This window comes from Colossoma macropomum, unplaced genomic scaffold (genome assembly GCF_904425465.1).
Source record: "Colossoma macropomum unplaced genomic scaffold, Colossoma_macropomum, whole genome shotgun sequence".
In the NCBI taxonomy this organism is placed as follows: domain Eukaryota; kingdom Metazoa; phylum Chordata; class Actinopteri; order Characiformes; family Serrasalmidae; genus Colossoma; species Colossoma macropomum.
Window position 1 is genome coordinate 16,631,956 of NW_023494806.1, and position 23,441 is coordinate 16,655,396.

The 23,441-nt window shown below is 38.9% G+C and overlaps 1 protein-coding gene across 5 annotated transcripts in view; it reads left to right on the plus strand.

The window, feature by feature from the left end:
- The first annotated feature begins 401 nt into the window (after window positions 1-401).
- Window positions 402-23,441, plus strand: part of edil3a (EGF-like repeats and discoidin I-like domains 3a) — a 253,694-nt gene continuing 230,654 nt past the window's right edge. For all 5 annotated transcript variants that reach the window (XM_036598750.1, XM_036598752.1, XM_036598751.1 and 2 more), the window contains exon 1: window positions 402-741. In XM_036598750.1, coding sequence (XP_036454643.1) covers window positions 672-741 — 70 coding nt within the window. In that variant the 5' untranslated portion in view covers window positions 402-671. The remainder of the gene's footprint in view (window positions 742-23,441) is intronic.

Genomic DNA, 23,441 nt, shown 5'->3' on the forward strand with positions numbered 1-23,441 from the left:
ACCCTCTCATTCTATTGGCAAAGCTTTTCTGTGGAGATCATACAAGCTGTTTCAGCAGTGGGTAAACCTGAATTCAACAATTAGAAGGGGCGTCTGGATACTTTTGGACATTGTATATATTCCAATACATACTGCGTAGTCAACGTAGTCAGTGTCCTCTGATAATCATCCTCCCTCTCTCTCTCTCTCTCTCTCTCTCTCTCTCTCTCTCTCTCCCTTTCCGCCCTGGCGGAGCCTCTGCACGTGCGCGCGGGGCGGGGAGGAGCGAGGCGAGGCGAGGCAAGGCGAGGCGCGCGCGCGGCGCTTTTTTTATCAGGAGCACAGCGCCGCTGCTCGAGCGCCCGTGTAGCGACCGTTGTGGCAGCGCGCGCCTCCAGTCTATCGCTCCGCTCTCTCGCGAGTGCACGCTCAGAGCCGTCTTCGCCTCTGGGTCCCGCGCGGACTGTTGGCACTGGGTTCGCGCGCCACTGCGGTACAGTCAACTGCGAAGCGCGTGACGCGCCTGGGATTGCTTTGCTTCATCACCTCGTTTATTTATTTATTTATTTTTTCTTCTTTCGTTCTTCTACTCGAAGGCAGCACCTGCGCGTGAGGAGCTACTCGAAGGCGTGTGAACTCTCCACGGAGGACTGAAGTTGCCCCCCACCCGTTTGCCACCGTCCGTGCTCAGGATGGGACCTCCATCGCTCCTCGTCTCCGTCGTCCTCTGCGTGAGTGCGGCCGTCCCGCATATCGCCAAAGGTGAGGCGCACGTCCTTCCCGAGCCGGGCTCGCGCCCTTGTTTCTTTATCCTCACTCAGTACGCTCACGCCGTGTGAATGTAGGGGGAAGTGGACGGATGAGAGAAATCCTCAAAGTTAAGAGAATTAGAGCAAACGCCAATCACTCCACGCGCGAGCCGAGCGCCGAGGTCAGTCAGCGTTTCTGTATCAGACGCTGCTTGACCCGAGACCACTAATGATGCCACAGAGCTTTGAGGCTCGTTTGAGCTGCTGTGCTGGTGCCTCGGGCAGCGTTTAGCGCGAGAGTGAAGGACTGTAGATTTCGGAGCGGACGCTGCTCGCGCACGGCTTTGAATAGCAGCAGTGGCGCCGCAGAGGGAAACTTTAGCTGGACCTCACGTGCCACAAGAGGGGATTGTATCTGGTGGAGGTGGCCTCTGGGGGTGTTTGGGACAATGGGAGCAGTTTGAAGGGGATTCATACCGCACGCGCTCCGTCTAAACGGGGACGAGCCACTGGGGGTGGTGGGGGCGGGGGGGGTACGCGGCCACTTCCACTCAGTGTGTGTGTTTGTGTGTGTGTATATGGGGGCGTTGTGAGGGGTACGCGCGAGTGCATCTGTGTGTCATTTGGCAGAATAGCTTGGTTCGCGCACTTCCACCGCCACATCACTTATTCATTTATTTATTTATTTGTTTATTTATTTACTTATTTATTTGAATGCATTTTGAATTATGCATTTATTTACATATTTATACATTTATTTGATTGTTTATTTACTTATTTTATTGAATGACATTTAGTTATTTTTTATTTAAATGCAATTTTTATGCGTGTTTTTATTTATTTATTCATTTATTTGATTGTCTATTCACTTTATTTATTTATTTATTTATTTATTTATTGTTTATTCATTCAATCAATCATGGATACCTCCTGAAGCATGTGATCCCCCATTGCTCATTGCCACCTGAGAGGATAAACGATGAGGCGCTGTATTGTTTGAAGTCCTTGAATCTGACATCAGTCTTTTATCTCAGGCGTGTTCATGTTTCTCTAGATTTCTGCTGACTGAACAGCCAGTTGAATGGCCCTGATAGTCTACCTGCTTGGTACGTAACAGTGCTGTGCTGCTGAGCTCATTCTTTTGGTTAGAAAATCTTTCAAGCAGTGCCTAGTGTTACATTATACATAATCTGATCCCACAGAGAGTCGTTTAGCTTGCATCTGCTGTACTTCTTCCGCTGGTACCTCGTGGCAAAGCATTGGCTGGGATGTGATAGGGATGTGAGCGAAAGTATTCTTTCCAATTTCCGCGACTGGTGCACCACCGACGAGCTGCTATACAATTCCTTTTCATTCCTTTTAATGTGCCTCCTTTTTTCTACATGATAATGTAAATTTGCAGCTGTAATGGTTCTGCAGTGCTTATCCCAGATTTTTTTTTTTTTTCTGAAGTGACAAGAATGCTCTGGAGATGAGATGTAGGAGGCAGCTGAATGTGGGCCAAACACTTGTTCCCCCGTTTGTAGTTTCCCAGCCTTGTGAGGCTGACACGTTTCTTGATTTGCAAAACACTTTCCTGAGCCTAGCAGTGCTTGGAGTTGTAATCGTGACAGTACTCGGCCCCCGAGCTTCCTCACGTCTCTGCGGCTAGGAGCCCGCTTCCTCTTAGCGTAATGGATTCCCTGCTAATAGCTTGGGGTGCTCTTGTTTCCGGGCTCAAAAGAATCAGGGAGAGTTCTTCGATTAATCACAGTACATTCAGAAAGTTCACACGATTTGACACACTTCAATGTGTGATTTGGTGCATCTGCGAAGTGGCAGATTTCATTTATTTATTTCTTCATTTGTCTTTGTGGAGTGCTGTTGGAAATTACCTTCCCTTGTGATTCAGCACACTTCCTGTGGAACTGGCTCATGCGTTTGGATCGCAGTTGGTGAAAGCTTGCAGATGCTCCTTCATTCTCTGCCTTTTGAGTACGTGAGGAAGTTTGAAGCACATAAGCTCTTAAAAATGAAGCTTCTTAAATGCTTGTGTACTCAGTTCTAGGATCAGCCTGTGATTGATAAAGCACTTTTAGAACTTTTACATTATATGAAGGTTAATTCAACTTTTTCATGCCCACATGTCTCTCAAAGAACATAAAGAACCATCCATTGTAAGGTACTTCAAGGAATTAAAAATGGTTCTGTGGTACCACTCCAAGGAACTCTTCATTGCAAATGGATGTTTCCAGGTTTGATAGACCCTGATGACCCTGTTGTGATATTTCAGCTGCTGAATATGAGCAATGAAGCTAGAGAAGTCAAGCATCTCTCTGCTTTTTGCCCTCAGCATGGCAAGGTTAAATGCCTGTAGTCCTCATATTGATGCTCACAACATAGCATCTATCATGGAAGGCAATTCCTGACAAATAACCTGTTCGGAGCATCACGTGCTTCTGGCACGGACAAATAGATCCCCCGTAAACATCCGCCTGCAGGTAGAGCTCGCTGCATTGTTCCGTGCCATTATGCAATATATCAACGGCTCAGTTTGGCATCTGCGTGTCTGATTCAATGGCATTGTGTTTTGCTCACCAGATGCTTCAGACAGACCGTGAAATAACACTACATGATGACAAGAGGTGCTTTGTTCAGAGAAATCTATTTGTGGGCGGTAATGGGGCCTGTTTGAGGTTAGGGCTTGCCATGTCTTTTTTTTTTTCAGTTCAAGCCATATAGATAATGTCATGAGTAAAGAAGGCTAGATCTACCTCCTAACTATTACCTACTTCCTAACTATTACTACTACTACTATTAATATTAGTAGAATAATAATTTTGTACGTGGTTTGACCAGAGGAGGATGGGTCCCCCCATGTGAGCCTTGGTTCCTCCCAAGGTTTCTTCCTCAGCTCTGAGGGAGTTTTTCCTTGCCACTGTCGCCCCTGGCTTGCTCACCTGGAGGATTTACAGTTCATGTTGAAACTTTGTTCTAAACAGATTTCTGTGAAGCTGCTTTGTGACAACATCAGTTGTAAAAAGCGCTATACAAATAAATTTGATTTGATTTGATTTGATCTAACCTGCCAAAGGTGTTCACAGCATCATGGCAGGGTAAACTGGGCTTGTTTTTGGTATTTTTCCTTTTTTTAGTGGGTCAATAAGGTCAGGGGTGGATTGTTAGGCATTCATCCTAATCATCTCTTCCAGTCGTCAATAAATCCAATGCACTATTCTAACTGGTAAACCTACAAGTGTTTATGTTTCATTTTTACTATGTATTTCCGTCTTTTTGCATTTGTATTTAAGATAGCTTCACTAATATTGTTGGTTTTACCCTTAGAAGTTGCAGGAACTGTCAGTGATAAAAGCATGGTGTAATAAATGTTTTATTACGGTTTGATTGAAAACAATGGCTGTAGAAATTTGTTTTGTGGGAAGAAAAAACATCCTTGATATTTTTGTCATGTTTTTGTCATTAGTTGACAAACAGAAAGTTGAAGATACAGGCAATTGAACAAAATTGAATATAAATGTAATTTACTATGTAACTAACTATGTAATTAATTGTGTAATTACATCTTAATAACATAGCAAAATGTCAAAACCTCTTAAAGATAGATACACTATTTAGCACCACTAACTCCATGATACGTTGACACCGTGTAACCTCTTAGAGATGTGTTTGCCACCTCTAAGCCCTCGCACTAGCACATTTTCTTCAGAGAATGGAGACAGTTCCCCTGTAATGGACCTGTGTTGAAAGTGCAAGACCAATTTGTGCTGGTTGGATGACCCTTGGCTCCTTAAGCTCTAATACCAGAGGTCTTAATCCCACCATACTTTAACCTTGCTGCCAGCGTCATATGGCCACTTCATTAGAGAGGAGGGTTCCTCTCATGTCCTTCCAGGTCTGTGGTGTGACATTTACACTTTAATTGTAATTGCAAGCAGCTCCGTGAAAAAAAGAAACGTTAAGCTCACCACAGGATGGGAATGAAGAGTGCACTGTTAATACACTGAGCACGCTTCATTAGCCTATATTTTTGCAAGTGCGCAGCACAATTGTATCCAGTTTTGAAATGTTAATGTGTATAGAGCTTTGATTCCAAGGGGCCTTGAAGCCGAACATAAATGCGCATCACAAACCATTTGTGATGTTCAATAGTGTGGGAAAATGGCTTTGACTTAAAGGGATATTCTATGTTTGCTTAAAACAAAGAAAGCCCTTTCATTTATAAACACAGGCAGATTATTTGGATAGTTGTAAGGGCATTGTGTTATTTTAGATGAGGCTATTGCACACTGCTGTCCTTGGATGTTTGTAGCAGATAAATCATGATTATATTAAAGGACTCTTTTGCCAGAATTGTACCTCACCCCAACTGTAGTCGATCAGCCAAGATGTGTTTGAAATTTACTTCTGTAGTTTCATAGCAGAGCTACAAGGCAAATGTAGCTATAAAGTAATGGAAGTTTATACTTCACCGTCATACAAGTTGCACACTTGCCTTAAACCACATCAAGTTGTTAGGTGGTCTCAAACAGACTTATCTGATTTATGAACTGTATGGCATATTTTAACCCCTTAAATTGGCCATAAGTGGGCCCAAAGTTTTATTATAGAACGGATAGTTTCGGTACTAAAATCTGACTGGCTGAGCCGTGTTCGAAGCCGTTGTAAAATCCGTGATATATGCACACCTATGACTGCCTCACAACATCTGAATTGTAAATTACTATGCCACAGCACAAACCCTTGTGCTGTTAATGCAATAATCTTTGACTCTAATGCTGCTTGCATGAGCCACCGAGTGTACTGATGAAGTAAGAACCCGCATTTTGTTTAAACTGAGGGGCTGGCAACTTATGTTCTTAGCTAGAACTAGGCTGGTCAGCTGGCTAACAGGCTAAAAGGTAGCCAACAGACCAAATAACTCCACTATTAATATCACAGGCTAGAATTAAAGTACTTACGGTATGATTTAACTGTAAAACAGCAGTATAAAAATCTAAAAATATCACGTGAATGGATTACATGCTTTAAATGTTCATGTTTTATTCAGAAGTCACGTCAAAACCAGGCTGAATCAAACGGCTCTAAATAGTGTTCTATGAAAGTTTAGAAATTCTAGCCTCTACAGCCATATAGTGCATCATTTATCAAGTCCACAATGACTATTTCTTAGCCATATTTTGCACCATTGGGGTGCAGGATCCAGTATTTAAATTCCTACGTAGTGCACTATATAGTGAGCAGGGAGCCGTTTGAGATTCAGACAAACATAATAAGAGGGGCGCCACTGGATGTTTATGTCGATTATTATTAATAATAACTTTTTTCTGAAAAGTTGTGTATATTATCATATTTTGTGTTCTTTGCCGGTTATAAAAGCATAAAAGCACAGGGAAGGGAGTTTTATGCACTCTGCATCACGCCGTGCCTAAGAACACCCTTCCCGTGATAAAATCACTGTAAAGCACGACCTCTCATGACTTATTGCTTTGATATACACTTCTATAACCTAATAGCTCAAACACTTCGCATTGAAGTCCCTGTAGTTACTGAATAATAAGCCTTAGTATGTTTTAAGCCTGGGATTTTAGGGGTTAATCCACAAAAATGGACAAAGCTTCATAGTAGCAGGCATCTTGAGCTAATCTTGACATTTGTCTGTACCTGATTAGCTTGTTAGCAGTGAAACATCATTCATTTCAACCTTAGATTTTGTCTTTGCTCTCAAATTTCATAAACAGATCATCAGTTGCTTTATAGAAACCAGTACTGTTAAGTCTAGTTTGCTCTGCGAGATTGTACAAGTGGGTCCACAAGATTTAACTTAGACGTGTGAAAGGCAGTGAAAGTCATGGGCAGGTCGCTGGAAGAGGTCACTAATTATGGCTTTCCACCTCTCTGCTCTTCACTCTCACTGTTAATGGCCTCCTGCTTAATGAATGGACAGAGGCCATATCACCAGCTCTGAGAGAAGCCCACGGAATGGCGCATTCTCGTTGGCCGAGCGCCTATCGAAGCCGAAGCACAAACGCGAAATGAGGATTAATCTTTCATAATGACCTCCTCCTGTGATTGAGTGTCATTGGCTAACACTCTTGGTTCTCTCTTTTTTTTCCTGGGGTGCAACTGTGGGACTCGCTGTCTGGACCATCTGGCTGTTTAATTATATTAACATTAAAAGAAAGGTTCATTTTTTAAATGTTGGTTGATGCTTATGATATTCTTGATTATGTTACTGTATGAGGCTATGAGGCTGAAAATCAGTGTCTTTTTTTAGCTTGAACTAACAAACCATTTTTACATAGTAAAAGTTAGAGGTGGAGGATGGTGGATGATGGGGGTGGACAATACAGTGATACATCATCTGTATCATGATAAAGTACTTTACAGTATGCTTTTTGTGTATATAGTGGCTATTGTGTTTACTTGTAGGACATTAACACTGCATATTTCATAAAAAGACCAATTATATACAGAAAAACAATCTAAAGTAACTGCATATGAGTTACAAGTAGCTAACTGGAGTCAGTCCATTGTCCCATTATCCTATTTTACCACTTTTATTATTTTCCTCCTGTTTCGTCTGGAATGTTTTGCAAAACTTAAAAAAAAAAAATACTAAAAAATTATATATACATATATATATATGTGTGTGAAATATCTTCAAATATTTTGATTTGAAATATTTTTTCCCATATGGCCCAGCCTTACTGGGTCAGAGGAGTCCTATGGAGGTGTCTGCAAATGTCACTGAGATATATAACAGAGAGTTTAATGAGATGAGAAGACCAGAATGACCTTCTCCAGATGTTCTAGCTGTGAGATATTCAGACTTTGGCCATATGTTATATCTCACTGTAAGTAGATATGATACTGTATGTTTCTTTCTCCACAGAGTGCTTTAGGTAAACACTGAAGCATGGCCTTGTTGAGAAATATCACTTCACTATCTGATTTTTCTTCTCTAAAGCTGAATATGAGATCTACTATATTAGGTATCTAAAAAAAGTAAATTCCAAGGATCACGAATTTTATGCAATATATCACTGTTCTCTTCTAAAAAAATGTCCTTATTCCATTTGAAAGCACATTCTGATCTTTATATTTTATGAATATTTCATGATGAATAGACTAATAGACTGACCTGATCAGCCTTGTTTTGTGGAAAGGGAAAAGAAAACTTTGTGGCAGACAGAACCAGAAGCTCGCAGATGAGGCTAGTTTTTTTTAAGAAGCTTCAGTGAAAACTGAAGATCCAAAACAGGGCAAAAGGACAGGCAAAAATCAGGGTCAAAAATGGAAAACGGGTCATATATGGAAAAGGACTTACTAACATGGAAAAAGGCTCGATATGCATAGCAAATGGTGACGATTCGCAATGAGCTGATACAAACAGACAGGTAAAAATACACATGAGAACAGGCGAAGATGATTTGAAGTTTGGAGAGGCTGAACGGTGATAGGTGGATCTGGTTGAGTCCTGAGTCATGTAAGACAGTGAGGCGTTCAATTTTTCAGTCAATTTCTTGCATTTGTCCCCTTCGTGAACTTCATTTTTGTCTAAATTTTCTCATTTGCTTTCATCCAAACAAACAGAAAAGAGTCAGAAATGCCAAATTGAACCTGTTTGTATAGAATATAAATCAAATGTAAATGTATTTTCTTACATAACTATGTAATTAATTATGCAATTGTGAAATTACATTCTAATAAAATAACGCAATAACAGTAATAACTCTTGACATCTAAGGATAAATGTACATTAAAGTTAATGATGCTTTCTTGTTTCTCTTGTTAAGCTACCGTTTCAGTTTTGTTATGACACTGACAATTTATGATATATATATTGTATATCACCAGTACTCAATAGGTTGTTTGCATGACATGCAAATCCAGATAGACGGGCAGGAAGTGAAAGTAGAATGGAGGAGATGGAGGCAAGTCAGTACTGTGCTAGTTTAGATGATATTATAAGAGAAAAGTAATACAAGGTTAAAGTTGGCTTCCTGTTTGAATTTTCCCATTCCACCTGTTATTATAGCATCTGACACCAGATTCATAACTGCACCACTTAAGGTGGAATAGGAAACTTACCCTGCTGGCATATTAGTGGTGCTGCTTGTAGTAACTCGCAACTCGCAAGCCATTTTCGCCAGAGTTGTTCAGTCAATTTCTTGCATTTGTTCCCCTCTTGAACATAAACTTTTGGTACTCATGTTTTCTTGGTTAGATCGATTTCAGCAACTGTAAACAATACAAACCATAGGCATTTTGAGAGCTTGTGATTGTGGTTCCCATGTAGAAAACCCCTTCTTGCCTTCCATCTGCAAATCATGCCACAGCAATTCAGTGACATGGAATGATATCCAAACAAGCTATTAAAGCTTTCCAGCCCATACCGAGGCATAGAAAAGTCGTAGGTTTTTAAAGTATGACCAGATTTTATCTTTAAATGTACTGCAGTTTGTTATGCAGTATCAGGCCAATCTAACAACATCTGTTTAAAACGATGACATCCATGCAGTCCAGATCCATTCTTCTGTCACTCTTTTGTGTGTGCAGAGCATTGTATTCTTCTGCTTATTCTTCTACACTATTCATGTCTTTCATGTGCTTTAGCCAAGTGAGCCTCTACATCTATTACTCTAGTCAGTCAGCTAACTCTTCAGAAAGATTGAAAGGGGTTTTACAATAAGCCTCACTCATTTTCCTCAGATTCAAAAAAACTTAACCATTTTTGCTCAAGGCCAAGTTCCAATCAGTGATGCAAAGCACAGCAATGCAGAGCACTGAGATGGTTTATAGTGAATTTTTTTTATCAGTTCATCAGTACAGTAGTACAAATTCTTGCTTTCTAAAAAATTTAACAATTGGGCGATGTTTTTGGAAACCATGGCCAGAAGTGGATTTAGACTTCTTTCTCTGGTATTCTAAAACATTACAAATCTCTTTTATTGGTGGGAATTGAGCCACATATACATAAACAGACAGTGAAAACTTAAAAGAAAAACCACCAAAAAGTGGGTTGGGCAATCACAAGCTTCCAGAACAGCTCCAGTACATCTTGACATTGATTCTATAAGTGTCTGGAAATTTACTGGAAGGATTGAGCATCATTCTTCCAACGGATATTCCCTCAGTTGGTGTATTGATGGTGATGGAGAATGCTGTCTAACACGTCAGTACAAAATGTCCCAAAGGTGTTCAACTGAGTTGAGATCTGGTGACTATGAATATCTAGCATATGACTGATGTAACTTTCATATACACTACCCTTTTCACTCAATCCACTCACTGTAGGGATCAAGCATTCCTGTCTATGCCATTCTCTTGGTGTACACCACACATGCACTCTCCCACTTGGGGAGAATACGATGAAGGATGATCCATCACTTTTTTTTGTAGAACTAAATGTAGATGTCACTTCATTCAGCTGTTCCTATTGAAACACCTGCCAGTTGAACAGTCTCTGTGAGTCAGGCCTACAGAGATGTGGAAAAAAAAGTAATGACAAAAAAGTAACATTTGCATTCAGGCCTGTATCATTCTCTTAAGTCTATGCTACATATGCACTCTCTCATTTGTGGAGAATAAAAGATGACTTACAACTTTTTCCCCACATCTCTATAGATCTATTACTTTAGACAGTGTTCCTACTGAAACACTAGGCAGTTGTACAGTATTCATGACTGAATCTCCTCCCATCAATGGCCCATTACTGAACCCTCTTCTTAAGCGATGTTTTATTAAATGCATGTGTTTAATGTAAAGTGCTGCAGCTGGCAAAGTAGGAAATCCAAAAATTCCTCAAAGGTCCCTGTAGAGTCAAAGCACTTTATTGTGAAAGACAGGTTTTAAGCATCTTTGTGGAATTACAGCAATTCAGGCCATGTAAGGAGATTTGTGGTCTCCAGAGTTGACATGAGCAGGCAGTATTCTGTCCTGGCAAAGTTGGACTTGATTTATTGCTCCACAAGAAGTCTACATCACATGCAATTTATGGTTATAGCCTATTACTGGGTCCAGTGGTCCAGCTGTCACTATCTTCTAACAGCTTCTGGTAAAAGTTATGTCATTGTGAAACATTCATATTTTGTTCTCTTTGTTTTAGGGCATGTGGTTTCTTGTTCCTTAAAAAGTATTACAGCTCAACGGACATGCTAATGTCATCAAGTATGACTGGTGAGCAATGATCACAGTGAACATTCTCTCCAGTCTTTAATATGCTGGTAGAAGTTCAGTGATTTTAGGAACCTTGGCTCAGCTACTGTTAGACTTTATTAATTAAAACAACTTTAAGCTCAGGAAGAAAGTTGTCCTTAAGAAATACACATATTTAACACAGAGACAACAAGTTTCAGACATATTTTTCAGGTGAGATTCTTACAAAGAAGCTAATTGGAAAGTAAACTGGGAAAGAAGTTTGAGAACTGATAATATTGCACTTTCAACTCTGAGAAAACTACTGTATATTTTTACAAAGAAAGGTGCTAAAAAGCTCTCTGGTGAAATACCATGTACGAACCACTTTTGATTCCAGTTATAACCTTTTGATTTGAAAAAAAAAAAGAAAAGAAAACAATTGAAACAACTAATTGGAAAGTTTCCATAGTGAACCAAAAGTGGTTCCTCTATAACACTGATCCAAAGAACCCTTGTGGCATTGTTATTTAGAAAAGTGTAGCAGCAATCTGTGCCATTTTTCTAACTGCATCCTTCAGTATTTTCCTATGGTTTTGTAAGTAGAGATAAAAATTAAATTTGCAGGATGATGGCTTGGGCTGTATTAGAAATCATTTTCGTGATTTTGCACATTTTAAAATGGTTCTACCAATTAATATCTGCTCAGGAAAACACTATCTGCACAAATACTGATATCGAGGAAGGATGTAATATGTAAATGAGCCCTCTAACCAATCACATAATTTGTTTACTGTGTCCTTTGAGCACCCTGACCAATCTCAGAGTGTCCAAATAAGTGATTCTGTTCAATTATGCCTCATGCTGCATCCCCAATTTGTTCATAATATGTTGCATGGAACACCACTGTATGTAGTGGTGCACTGAACCATTGCAATATGGCATTTTATCTATATCATGCAGCCCTACAATGTAATTTAAAATGAAATTCAAACCTAGCATGCGCGCAATATGAAAACATCTAGACATTTTCTAACTATTTCAAGATTTGGACTATTTTGCTTTCTACGGGGAGATTCACTCGAAAGAGGCCCTGAATATTCTGTAATAACTCTCGCTAGGACGAAAACAATCTGTACGAAACAATGTGGAATGTGCTCCTCAGTATATGGAGTTTCGAACAAGCTGGGATGCCCAAATATTTTTGGGTTCAGTTTGCTTCATTCTAACAGGAGTTACAACACAATATTCGGGGCTTTTATCAAGTGAATCTCCCTGTACTTTGCAAAACTGCATTTCCTTTTACTGATCTAAAGAGCAAAATGGAAGGTTCTGGAACTTCTCCAGGCCCTTGAGAATGCTGGTGCTGATCGGAATTCAGGAGCTTTCTGCTCATTTGGGACTGCCAAAGAGGTGCTGGAGGACAGCACTGACTCCAGAGCAGTTTAGCTGCTCTCTTGGGCAAGATTCGACTCAGCATTTATTGATATTTGTGGCCATGCTTGCACTCCAGCAGCCCTCAGGTGCTTTTGGATATGCACTGTGCCACATCACTGCTATATAGATGATGCAAGCATAACCTCTGACTCCTCTGTGGAAAAAAAGTAGGGCTTAGACTGGTCAGTATCCCTCATCTGGACGTAGATGTTTTGTGTTTTATTTTTCTTACTTGAAAACAGATGCAGTGGATAATCTGAATGTTAGAAAGTTGCTAAAATGTTGAATATTGGTTGATGGATGAAGCAACAAGGCCTCATACTTCACAGTTTAAAAGAATGGGCTGATTTTATGCTTTTATTCAGTCTCCCTGGAGCCAGCACCATCTGCACATGTGCACATGTGAATGTGTGTTTGTTTTTGAACAAAAACATCCAGACATTGAAGGAAAATCTGAGTAAAATAACAGTGCAACAGTGCAAAAAAAAAAAGTTCAGGACCCAGAAAGTCACATTGTAAATTGTTGTTATGTTTATGTTTTCTTTTTATAAAGCTAAAAAATACAAATATTGCCATTTTTTTTATTTTGCGACTTCAATTAAACAAAGTAGCTGCCTTTTACATTGTGTGAACATTATATGATGAATGCACCAATAGAAATAGTCCCTCATCACCTGTAATAACATTCCATTACATTTATATTCACCTCACCCCATGTCCCATCTTGAAAAGTTTTAAAAACAACTTTTTGGTGTCTGTGTGTGTGAGAGAGAGAGAGAGGCTGAAGTCTCTTTTGGCCCAGTGTTGAGTCATCTGCCTCTGTGTTCCTGGTTGGCTTGCGCACCCAGTAGAATGTTATTAGGCATGTTAAGTGCATTGGACACAGACAATATCCCAGCATTCAACTCTCCTTGCCTCAGCCCTGCCTCAGCATCATCAACTTCACAGTGTCCATCATGCTCTGATAACTCTCAGTTATTTTGAAATGCAGAAAATAATGGGGGGTGAGGGGTGGGGGGGTGTCTGCTTGTCCATGTATTTATCTTTACTTACAAGTAAGCAGACAAAAGAGAGTCAAGAGTTGATTTTAAGTGTGGTATTTGCATTTGAAATCTGTTACTGTTAACTCTTAATATGAGATCCAATGACCTGTCACTGCCAGTGAAGCAAGCCATCATTAGAAAAATCTGAAATTCATTCATTAACATTCTTTAAAAGAAAGAATGTGCTGGTGAGCTCAAAAACAACAAAAGTTCCATTAGACCATGAAAAATAACCATGGTGGATAACAAAACAATTCTTTCCCAGGTGGGAAAAAAAAACAAAAAATAAAAAACTTCACAACTGTTAGCAGTTAGCCAAATGAAGGCTAACCTACCCCTGGTGGCAAGAATGTATTTGTGCATGCATGCATAGATAGGTCAATTCCTTGAGGTTGCTGAGTTTATGATTAGGATGGGTTGGGTATAGCATAGCATTAATAACACAGAAGTCCATGGAAATAGCCCAGAAAAAGGAATGCAAACTTATATATGTGTGTGTGTGTGTGTCTCTGTGTGTGTGTGTGTGTGTGTGTGTGTATTAGTTTGTTGCTCTGCATGATAGGTGAGCGGGGTGTGGGTGTGCTCATTACGGGCCACTGTGTGTGCCAAACTCAAAAAGCTTTGAGAGCTAACCCAGAAATGTCATCAGATGAATAAGGAGTTTCTTCACGAGCTGGAGGAGTTCTCTCTGTGTGTGAAACTTCCATTGCAGCCTCTAGAGCCCCAGTGACATTCTCCACCCACCCACACACTCCTACCTATAGGCATGCCTGTTTACTGACAGCTTCATGTCTGATTGGAGCTCCACCAAGCCTCTGGTGACATCACTGCTCATCACTGCTGCACTTTTATCAGCCGCACTGAGAAATGCCCTTTCACGTTTGGGATAATAATGAGCACAAAATAGGCGTAGCTATAGAAGACTGTAGAAGACTAAACTGTAGTCATTGATGAGAATTACACCAAAGTGGCAGTCCAGGAATCAAAACTATACTTCAGAATTAGACACTGACCCATGTTAACCATAAGTGGGAGATTTTACTGTTTTTGAAAGTTTGTCTTTAGAAAATTAGGAAAATACACAGGTTGAGCAGTGTGATATAGATATTGACATAAATTATGTCATTATGTGCTTTTCATTTACATTACATTTATGGCATTTGGCAGATGCTCTTATCCAAAGTGACTTACAATTTGATCATTTTACACAGGAAGGTAAGGGTAGTGTTAGGAGTCTTGCCCAAGGACTCTTGTTGATATAGTGTAGGGTGCATGAACCCCAATCTACAGCATAGAAGACACCCACTACATTACCAACCATTATGTTTCTGAGTATATTTTGAGTATATTCAACAGCTTTAGAACAATGAAAAACTGCTGTCATAAAATACAGATTTAGACCAATTATAGACATCCCGTAAACAACAACATCCAATATACTTTGTAACAGGCCTGTGCACATTGGGCAGGGGCTCAAGGGGAAATAAGGTCAACATAAACATGTATAATTTACAGCACATTGCACCCAAGAAATTCTTACCAAGAAAGACAGTGTAATCATGTTTCAGAAGAAACCAAACAACCAAAGTTTGCCCCAGGGTAATCAATAATAGTAGCTTTATTGCCCAAACAGAGATTTGATTTCCAACACAAAACATATGCATTTTTTAAATGCATAAATATTATAGCCTTGTAGCTGAATAGTTGTCAGTTAATTATACCATTACATTTTTTGTTTGTTTCTTTTTTACCAACACCAGTTTTGTGTTTTCATACTTTTTTCTGTTTTAACAGAATTAAAATTGATTATATTGTTTTTCATAGCCTTTCATAGCCTACTGTTGTGTTTGTGCAATGTGCCCATTCCAACTTGTTCACAAAGACTAAATGTCATGATAAATATTGCGTATCATGAAAATGCATCGTACTTCAGAAGTCACAAAAGTTCATTCTACTATGACAATAAACAGTATTCCAATCCGTTCCATTCCATCTAGAAAGATTTCACCTGTGATGACCCCAATTTACTTTTGGCAGTTTGTCAGAGCCTGTACTTAATAATTCAACATCCACCTTATTTACGGTGATGAAATCATGAAGGACTGCACGTAGCTCAGTGAGCTGGGTCATCCTGGCTTGTGGTATACAGTGAATCTGGCACTGTACTTCCAGTGGAAAAGATGTTTTGAGGCAAAACAACATCTTTTTAGCTAAAACAATTCCGTGGCTAGAGTTTGTATGGTGTGTCAGATGTTCTGAGACCTCCCATTGACAGTGGTTGGTCCTAATCAACACCTCGTTTGTTCCTAGACCTCCTCTTGACTCCCCATGAGTGACATGGTTGCCTGTGTCAAAGCGTGGGGCAGGACCGCTGTTGTGCTAAGTGTCAGAAAGATGCACACTAAGTTCATTTTAAGCATACTTATGACAGCTTGTTCTGTGTAACACTTTCGTCTCTTGGTGTATATTGCTGGCTTTAGTACTAGCCAGAAACAGAGCAGTCATCAAAATTATCAGTCTTTACAGTTGCTGCAGTCTCCAATAGCAGGCCAGTTTTTCAGAACATTTTTGGGGGACAGTCTATATTTTAACTTTTTTATTTCACTGTTCTAGAGAAATTATCAGTACAAAACCACCATACAAGTAGACACCTTTACAGACTTCAAAGAACCCCTAGATATTGGCAGACCCATTATAAAAATCTCTGATGTGCTTATTTGTGGATTTGTTAAGTAATATTCTACTGATTGCTTTTCAGGAAATTACTGGACAGTTTGGCCATGTAGTTTGGTGCTGCATGGGGGGCAACAGATAAAAATTGTCAGAACACTGAATACAGGACTGTCCTAAAAAAATCAGACAGTAGCATGTTTCTTTTGTTGTTAATGTTGCTTTGTACTCCAACACATCTGATTTGAAATAAACTAATGACTATGAGGTTGAAGTGCAAAATATCAGCTGTGATTTGAGAGTATACATCTACACTAGGTGAACCATATAGGAATCATAACCCCTTTTTTAAGCATAGGACCATTTTTGGGACCAAAAGTCTTCAAATTATTACAGTCGTCAATAAAATGATAAGAAATCAAATAAGTTTTTTTACTTGGTTGCAAATCCATTTGCCTCAAGCCTGGGCCCGAGACTTACCAGTATCCTCAGTGAGGTGCAGTTGAGAGACTGACTTGGCCAAACAATAATATTCTACTTTTTGGCCCTGGAAAACTCCATAGCTTTAGTAGGTTTCAGGTCATTGTTGCGGTATAAGGTAAAGCAGTATCAATTAAATGAGACATTTGATTGGATCTAAGATGCTCAAAAATTCACCTTGCTGCTTCTGTTTTTAGTTGCATCATCAATAACAAGCAAGCCAGTTACACTGGCAGCCTTACATATCACTGCTGTCAGAGGAAAACTATGTATCTCATTTTTTGTTGTTTTTTAGTTTTTGACATAATTTGAAAATACCTGTTGCCCTTTACATTGTCTGTAATTTCATGATGAATGGACCAAAAGAAACAGCCCAAAACTACTCGGAAAAAACTCTGGTTCCACTGACTTACATTAAAAGTAAACTATGTTTTTTTTTTTCTTTCTCCTGTAAAGTTATCATTTTAGAGATACAAGGTTTTCTTCTGACAACAATATACTGTCTTCTGACAAAAATACACTTTTAAAGTAGTTTTTCCCAAGGAGATCCTGACTTTTTGTTCTTGAAACATGTCAGCCTTTGCTAAACCCTCTGTGGTTATACTAGTGTGTTCTTTTCTTTATGGTCAGCATCCTATATTGTGTTTTTGCTGTATTTAAGACTTCTTGCTCTCTCCCTATTGTGCTGACTATACTGGTGCTTGATTTATTCTCAATTTTCAGACTCAAAATGGCCTGCTTAACTGGCACTGATACATATTTGGTCCTCATTTTGAGGGGCGACACAAGATGCCAAAAAATGCTACATCTAGAATCATCTGTAGACCTTTTGTTGTCTCTCTTTTTGTAAGAGTCAACAATGCAATGACACATAAGTAGACAAGATACACCAAACAGCCAATTTTCCAAAGGGAGAACTCCGCATAAAAAGGGTATGCAGTTTCTCTGGTTCACTCTATATAGATATAAATATGATTTACCCAATATAGATGTATCTCTGAAATAAGGACACTTTAACCTCATAGTTATAATTTTGCTTCAAACCCAATGTTGTGGAATACAAAGCCAAAACAATAAAACTTGTGGCACTGTCCAATTCCTTAGAGATTGCACTGTGTAATTTAAATACATAGGGTTTAAATGAGTTGCAACACTTTGACAATTCAGCCTGGAAATATAGCATGTTGAGTTTGCCAAGCACTGCATATCTCATCTTCAACTCTATGACCCAAATAAAAAATCAGGATAGCTAGTGCTGAGTACATGCTATGAGACATCAGCAGAAAATATGAGCTTTCAGCCACAGCAATTGTGTTCCACATCTGTTATCAGTGGTGTAACTAACAACCTCAAATCATCTCACCTGATTGGTCAAGCATTTGCCTTCAATCATCAGGAATTCTTGGTCTTGATGAAGCTAAGCATTATTATCCTATGACAAGCTCTCAGCTAAAAAAATTAAGGTTGCTAAATGGTTTTAGGTTTCAATGTATGGGTCTAGGAAAAATCTTTAGGTTGATGTCTTTGCATACTTTAAAGGCAACACAAAGTGGTTCTTCTACAGTGGTATGGTGTTATTTTGCTGGGAAGGTGGGGCTGTTATTTATCACTCTAGTGGTCCAGTTTCATATTGAACTTGGCTACCATTCCATTGTCACTGTGGACTCACTGATACTCCGCTGATATAATAACCACAATTGTTTTCATTACCATTATTTATGCAAGTTCCTCCATTCTAATAATGTGCATCAAAGTTACTTGAGTGCTAACAGCTTCTTCAGTCTAATTCTAAGTAAAAGTAAATTATAAGCCGAGTCCATTATGGCCCAACACCCATAATGACCCCCTCAAAACGCTCTTCTATGGCATCACTCCTAAGAACCCTTATTGGCACCTTTATTTCTAAGAGTATCTTTGTTGATCACCATGCAAATAATCACTTGGCACACTTAAACAAATACAGAACAAGTGTTCTGAAAACGGGTCAAGTCGGGTAGGCCGTGAGACTGAGGCAAGTTCAGCCTCCAGAGACTCGCAGTGCAATTTGTTACGAGAGGTCCAGATGTTAAGCATTACAGCAGAGCATTTTTGCTCAAGGAGAAAACACAGCTCTACAGGAAAGTGGCATAAGAAGCAGAGTTAAGCAAGGAAGTAGTTAGGAGTCTTTTGTCTTCTGAGCATCGCGGTTACAACCTCTTGCACCATTTCATGACAATTAAGGGAATGCAGGGTATTGAGGAGAACTGCGTGGGACAGCGGAGCTATTAATCATTCTCGTCTGAACATCTAATGCTTCTTAAAAGGCAGCTTTGTTTTCTTCAGAGCTAATACATGTACATTAATGGATAATTGTCAGTTGACTTTAGGAATAATATTTGTAATTTTAAGAATAATGTGATTCAAGTATTCACATTGATATTCAACTGATTATGAAAAAGGGTTTTAAAGGTCTAAAGGTTTTAGAAAACACCTATGTTGTTTCAGTATCAAATGTTGTTAGTTATGGTTTACTTTTGCGATAATATATTTTGTAATATTTACAGGAACCACAATATGAAGACTACATACATATATATATATATATATATATATATATATATATATACACTACAAACATATTTTACACACATTTCCACTCAACATATTCAGAAAAGAACATCAATAGAATGTCACTCAATTTCGTAGAAGAACCACTTTTTACTTCCTAAAGAACTTTGAAAGAATGGTTCTTCACTGAACCTTTCTGTAAATGAGAAGTATAAGGGTGAACAACCTTTTTAAAGTTGAAAGAACCTCCAAAAGTTGGTTCTTTAGAGAACGGAAAATTGGTTATTTTATTGCTCTTTCATACCTAGGCCAAATGTACATCCAAGGATCATTCAAATATAGCACTAAATATTCTTTCCAGTTAACTATTTAACTATTGTATTTACTTTTTGGATGTTTGTAGAAAAAAAAAATCTTAACTAACTCTGTTGTATAATACATTCAAATATATAACATCAAGTGAAATGGACTTGTCACAGCCGCAGAGCCAATTTGGTTTGCATAAACTCTTGAGCTTATTTATTTATTTATTTTCCTTAAACCATTTAAACTATCTGCTTATTGTTGTCCATAAATCATTTTAGTTGTTGGTGTTTTGCTCTCCGTGAAGCGCTCTATAAGACCTGCTTCTTAGGTTTTTAATGCTTTTGTGGTTTGAATGTTTTTGTACTTGAAATTAGTCTTGTGATTATTGTAAAAGCTCTCACAAACATCTGCAGAAATCAGCATGCAAGCGTTACACGCAGGCAGGCCAGTGGTCTAGACTCTGGAGCTGTCTCCAAGCGAAACATGCCAAAAGGACATCCTCTCCTCTCTGTCTGAGGATAAACACATGACTCCAGACTCAGTCACAGTGCTTGCAAGCTGATCCCGATGCAGACTGTTTCTGCAGACTAACCATTGTCTAGACATTGGACTAGTTTATACAAACACTAAGTTCTTTTTTTAGTCCTTTACACCCTGCCAGTGCATTGTATATTAAAAAGAAATCCAAGGCTAATAACTAATGATTATGAGATTAATAGCATACTCTTAGGAAAGGTAATGCCAAAATGTGATCCTGAGATCATAACATGCTTATTTCTTCTACTGGGTGCTGTTCATTTCAGAGAAGGACAATGTTTCATACTGAAAAACATTTATGTACACTGGAGGGTAATGCTTTATTGATTAGATGGTCTACCGTAGATGCCTTGTAGATGTTCACCTCCATAGACTGACATTCAACTAAATATCTTCTAAAATGACCTTAAATTTTTCCTATCCGTAAACATAACACTTACTCTGACCTTTAAAGAGGCATTCTGGCCCAAAACTACCATGTAATATGTTATTTGTGCTGTCATGCAATATTTTGTAGCGCAGCATGGCATCTCTCAGCCTCATCCATCTGACCAAATTCACAATTTTGCCTCCTTTTTGTGGGTTTTTTTCCACCAGTGTTCTCTCACCATGCAAATACATCATACAACCATTAGGAGTCCCACCTATGAATGACTCATAAAGAGGTCTGACTGCTAGCCACTGATATAGAGGCTAATAAATACGTAGCTTTCTTCTGCATTAGACAGCAAAACCAAACAAATAATTAAATTAATAAATTCAGACAGCCCACCCCCAAAAATCTGTCATTCTTGAAATTCATCCAACCTTCAAGATATGTCATTAGAAGGTAGTTTTCCTAGTCTTTAAACCAGAAAATCTCTCTCTAGAGACTACTGTGACACTAGGAGGTGTAGGAGGTTAAGATGCAGGTACAACAGATGTAGAGATGGTTACATTTTTCCTTTTGGCCAGATTTCCCCTTTAGCCTCAACCCAAAACCTGAACTAACCTTAATCCTCATTCTAACCTGAACCCTAACATTGTGACAATAGACTTAGTTTCATCAAATATCTAATTGAATGTCAAAAAGGCTGACATATAAGAACTTCTTTAGGTTTTAATAATCATATTTGTAAATAAAATGCGTGCATGCAAAGAACATTTTGAAAAAGTAGAAGTTCTACAATAATAAGAATGTTTCCTCTTTTTCTTGAGAACTATACCACCAAACCAACAACCATTTAGCTCTCATTATTTTTAAAGACATAATTTAAGTATTTGTAGATAAAACATTATGGACTATTCAAATAAAAATGGGACCCATCAGAGTGCTAATGAACATAGCAGATTCCCAGTGATGCTTCCTGTTGATTATTGACTCTTTTGTAAACTTTCAGTCCTGTCATGGTTCTCAGCTCATATTTGCTCTGGTTTATCCTCCAGATAAACATTATTTTTGGCCCAAGCTCACACGCACCCACTGGAATCACACCTCCAAACACACTCAGATGGGCCCAACTATGCGCAGAACAGTAGATTTTATGAGCAAAACAAGGAAGATGGTCCATCTGAGCTCACTCACTGCTGTGGTGTTGCTGGTACATAGCAATGGACCAGATGAGATGATTTAATCACCAATGCATTTCCTTAACCTCCCACCTCTTATTGCTTAATGACAAACAAATTCTACTGAGACATCAGTCAATCTGTCTCAAAGCCTGTAATGGAAGCAGGAGTGTTAATGTCAAGAACGTTACATTGAGTATATTTGTTCATATGTTTATCAAGATATCAAGATTTATAGATTTATTAGTTTGTACGGTACTCAAAACATAAACTATATGGACAAAACTGTTGGGCCATCTACAAATGACATACACAGGAGCTTTTATGCCATTTTATGTGCGGGCCAGTCAAGCTTTTCCATACCAAACTCCATCCGATCATGCCTTTATGGACATTACTTTTGTGCACTAGGGGCTCAGTCATGCTGGAACAGAAAAGGGCCTTCTCCACACTGTTCCCACAAAGTTGGAAGCATAGAATTGGCCAAGATGTCTTGATATGCTGAAGCATTAAGATTTCCCTTCACTGGAATTAAGAGGCCTAGGCCAACCCCTGAAAAACAACCCCATAGCATCATCCCTCCTCCACCAAACTTTACACTTGGCATAATGCAGTCAGGCAGGTAACATTCTCCTCCATTTGCCAAACCCAGACTCGTCCATCAGACTGCCAGATAGAGAAGCATGATTGGTCATGCTTCCACTTTTCAATAATACCATTCACAGTTGACTGTGGAATATCTAGGAGGGAAGAAATTTTACGAACTGACTTTTTGCAACAATGGCATCCTATTACAGTATTATGCTTGAATTCAGTGAGCTCTTGTAAAGCCAGACTGCATGGCTAGGTGCTTGATTTTATACACCTGTGGCAATGAGAATGTAACATCTTAATTCAATGATTAAGAGGTGTGTTCCAATACTTTTGTCCATATAGTGGATGTATGAGGTATATTACAATGGTAAACATTCAGGACCTTCTAGGCGTGCTAATCTTATTTCATTGTTAAGTTCTGACAGAAATCAGAAAATAATCCAATTAGATTTGTATCATGTCTAGGTAGATACATCCAAGTGAGCTCTCCCATTGGTTAGACCTTCAAGACCCTGACTGAAGACCTAATGTGTCAGATTAACCACCAGCATAATTACAAACTAACAGTAGAATCAACCAATTTGATTTCCAATGGATGGGACCAATTTTGTGAGGTCACTCTAAGCCTTCTGGAAGTCCTAGATTCATGCCTGACTTTGAGTACATGTGGCAGCCAGACCAGATTTCATTCAGTTAGTAGATGGCAACAAAAAATGTATGTGAATCGCCATTAGCTTAGTGCTAATATGCAACTACAATCCCTTAGGGGCCCTAGCAGAAATTTGCATTAGCATAGAGGTGTTTTTCACTTTTTTAATCAAGTTTTGACATTTAAGACCCAAAATGAAGGCCTAGTTCTAATAGTTATGGTTTGTTGCTGACACATCACCAAAAGTTTGGTATCACTTATAAGTTGTCATTTTTCTTTTTTTATATACTGTAATAATGTGTACAATGCAGAATTGTATATTTTGAGAAGACCAGGCATTTTTAGACATTTTATTCAATATTTTAAGTGTTTTGGGAACAAGAAGTTTGTTACACTGGACACATCTACAGTTTCTTAAACTGTTTGATAGCTCACTAGTGTCGTATAAATTCAATCCATATACATTTTCTCAGGAACATGGGCTTGCTTGTGGATGTCTTCCTCATTTTGTTCTTTGACTCCATGTTGTGAATGGCCCTCTTTAGCTCCCCTAAACAGTGTCTGCATTGTTTATCTGTTTGTTTGTCTCCTTTTTCCCTATAGTTTATATGCTAATTAGGATACAGCTTGTTCTTTGTTTTGGATACTTTCCACTGTTTGCACCAGTGTTTATTAAAGCAGTCATGTTTATTGGTTGTCTCCCTAACAGCAGTAGAATGAGGTACGATCATTCGCTGTTTTTCTTCGATGTACAACTTTTTTCAG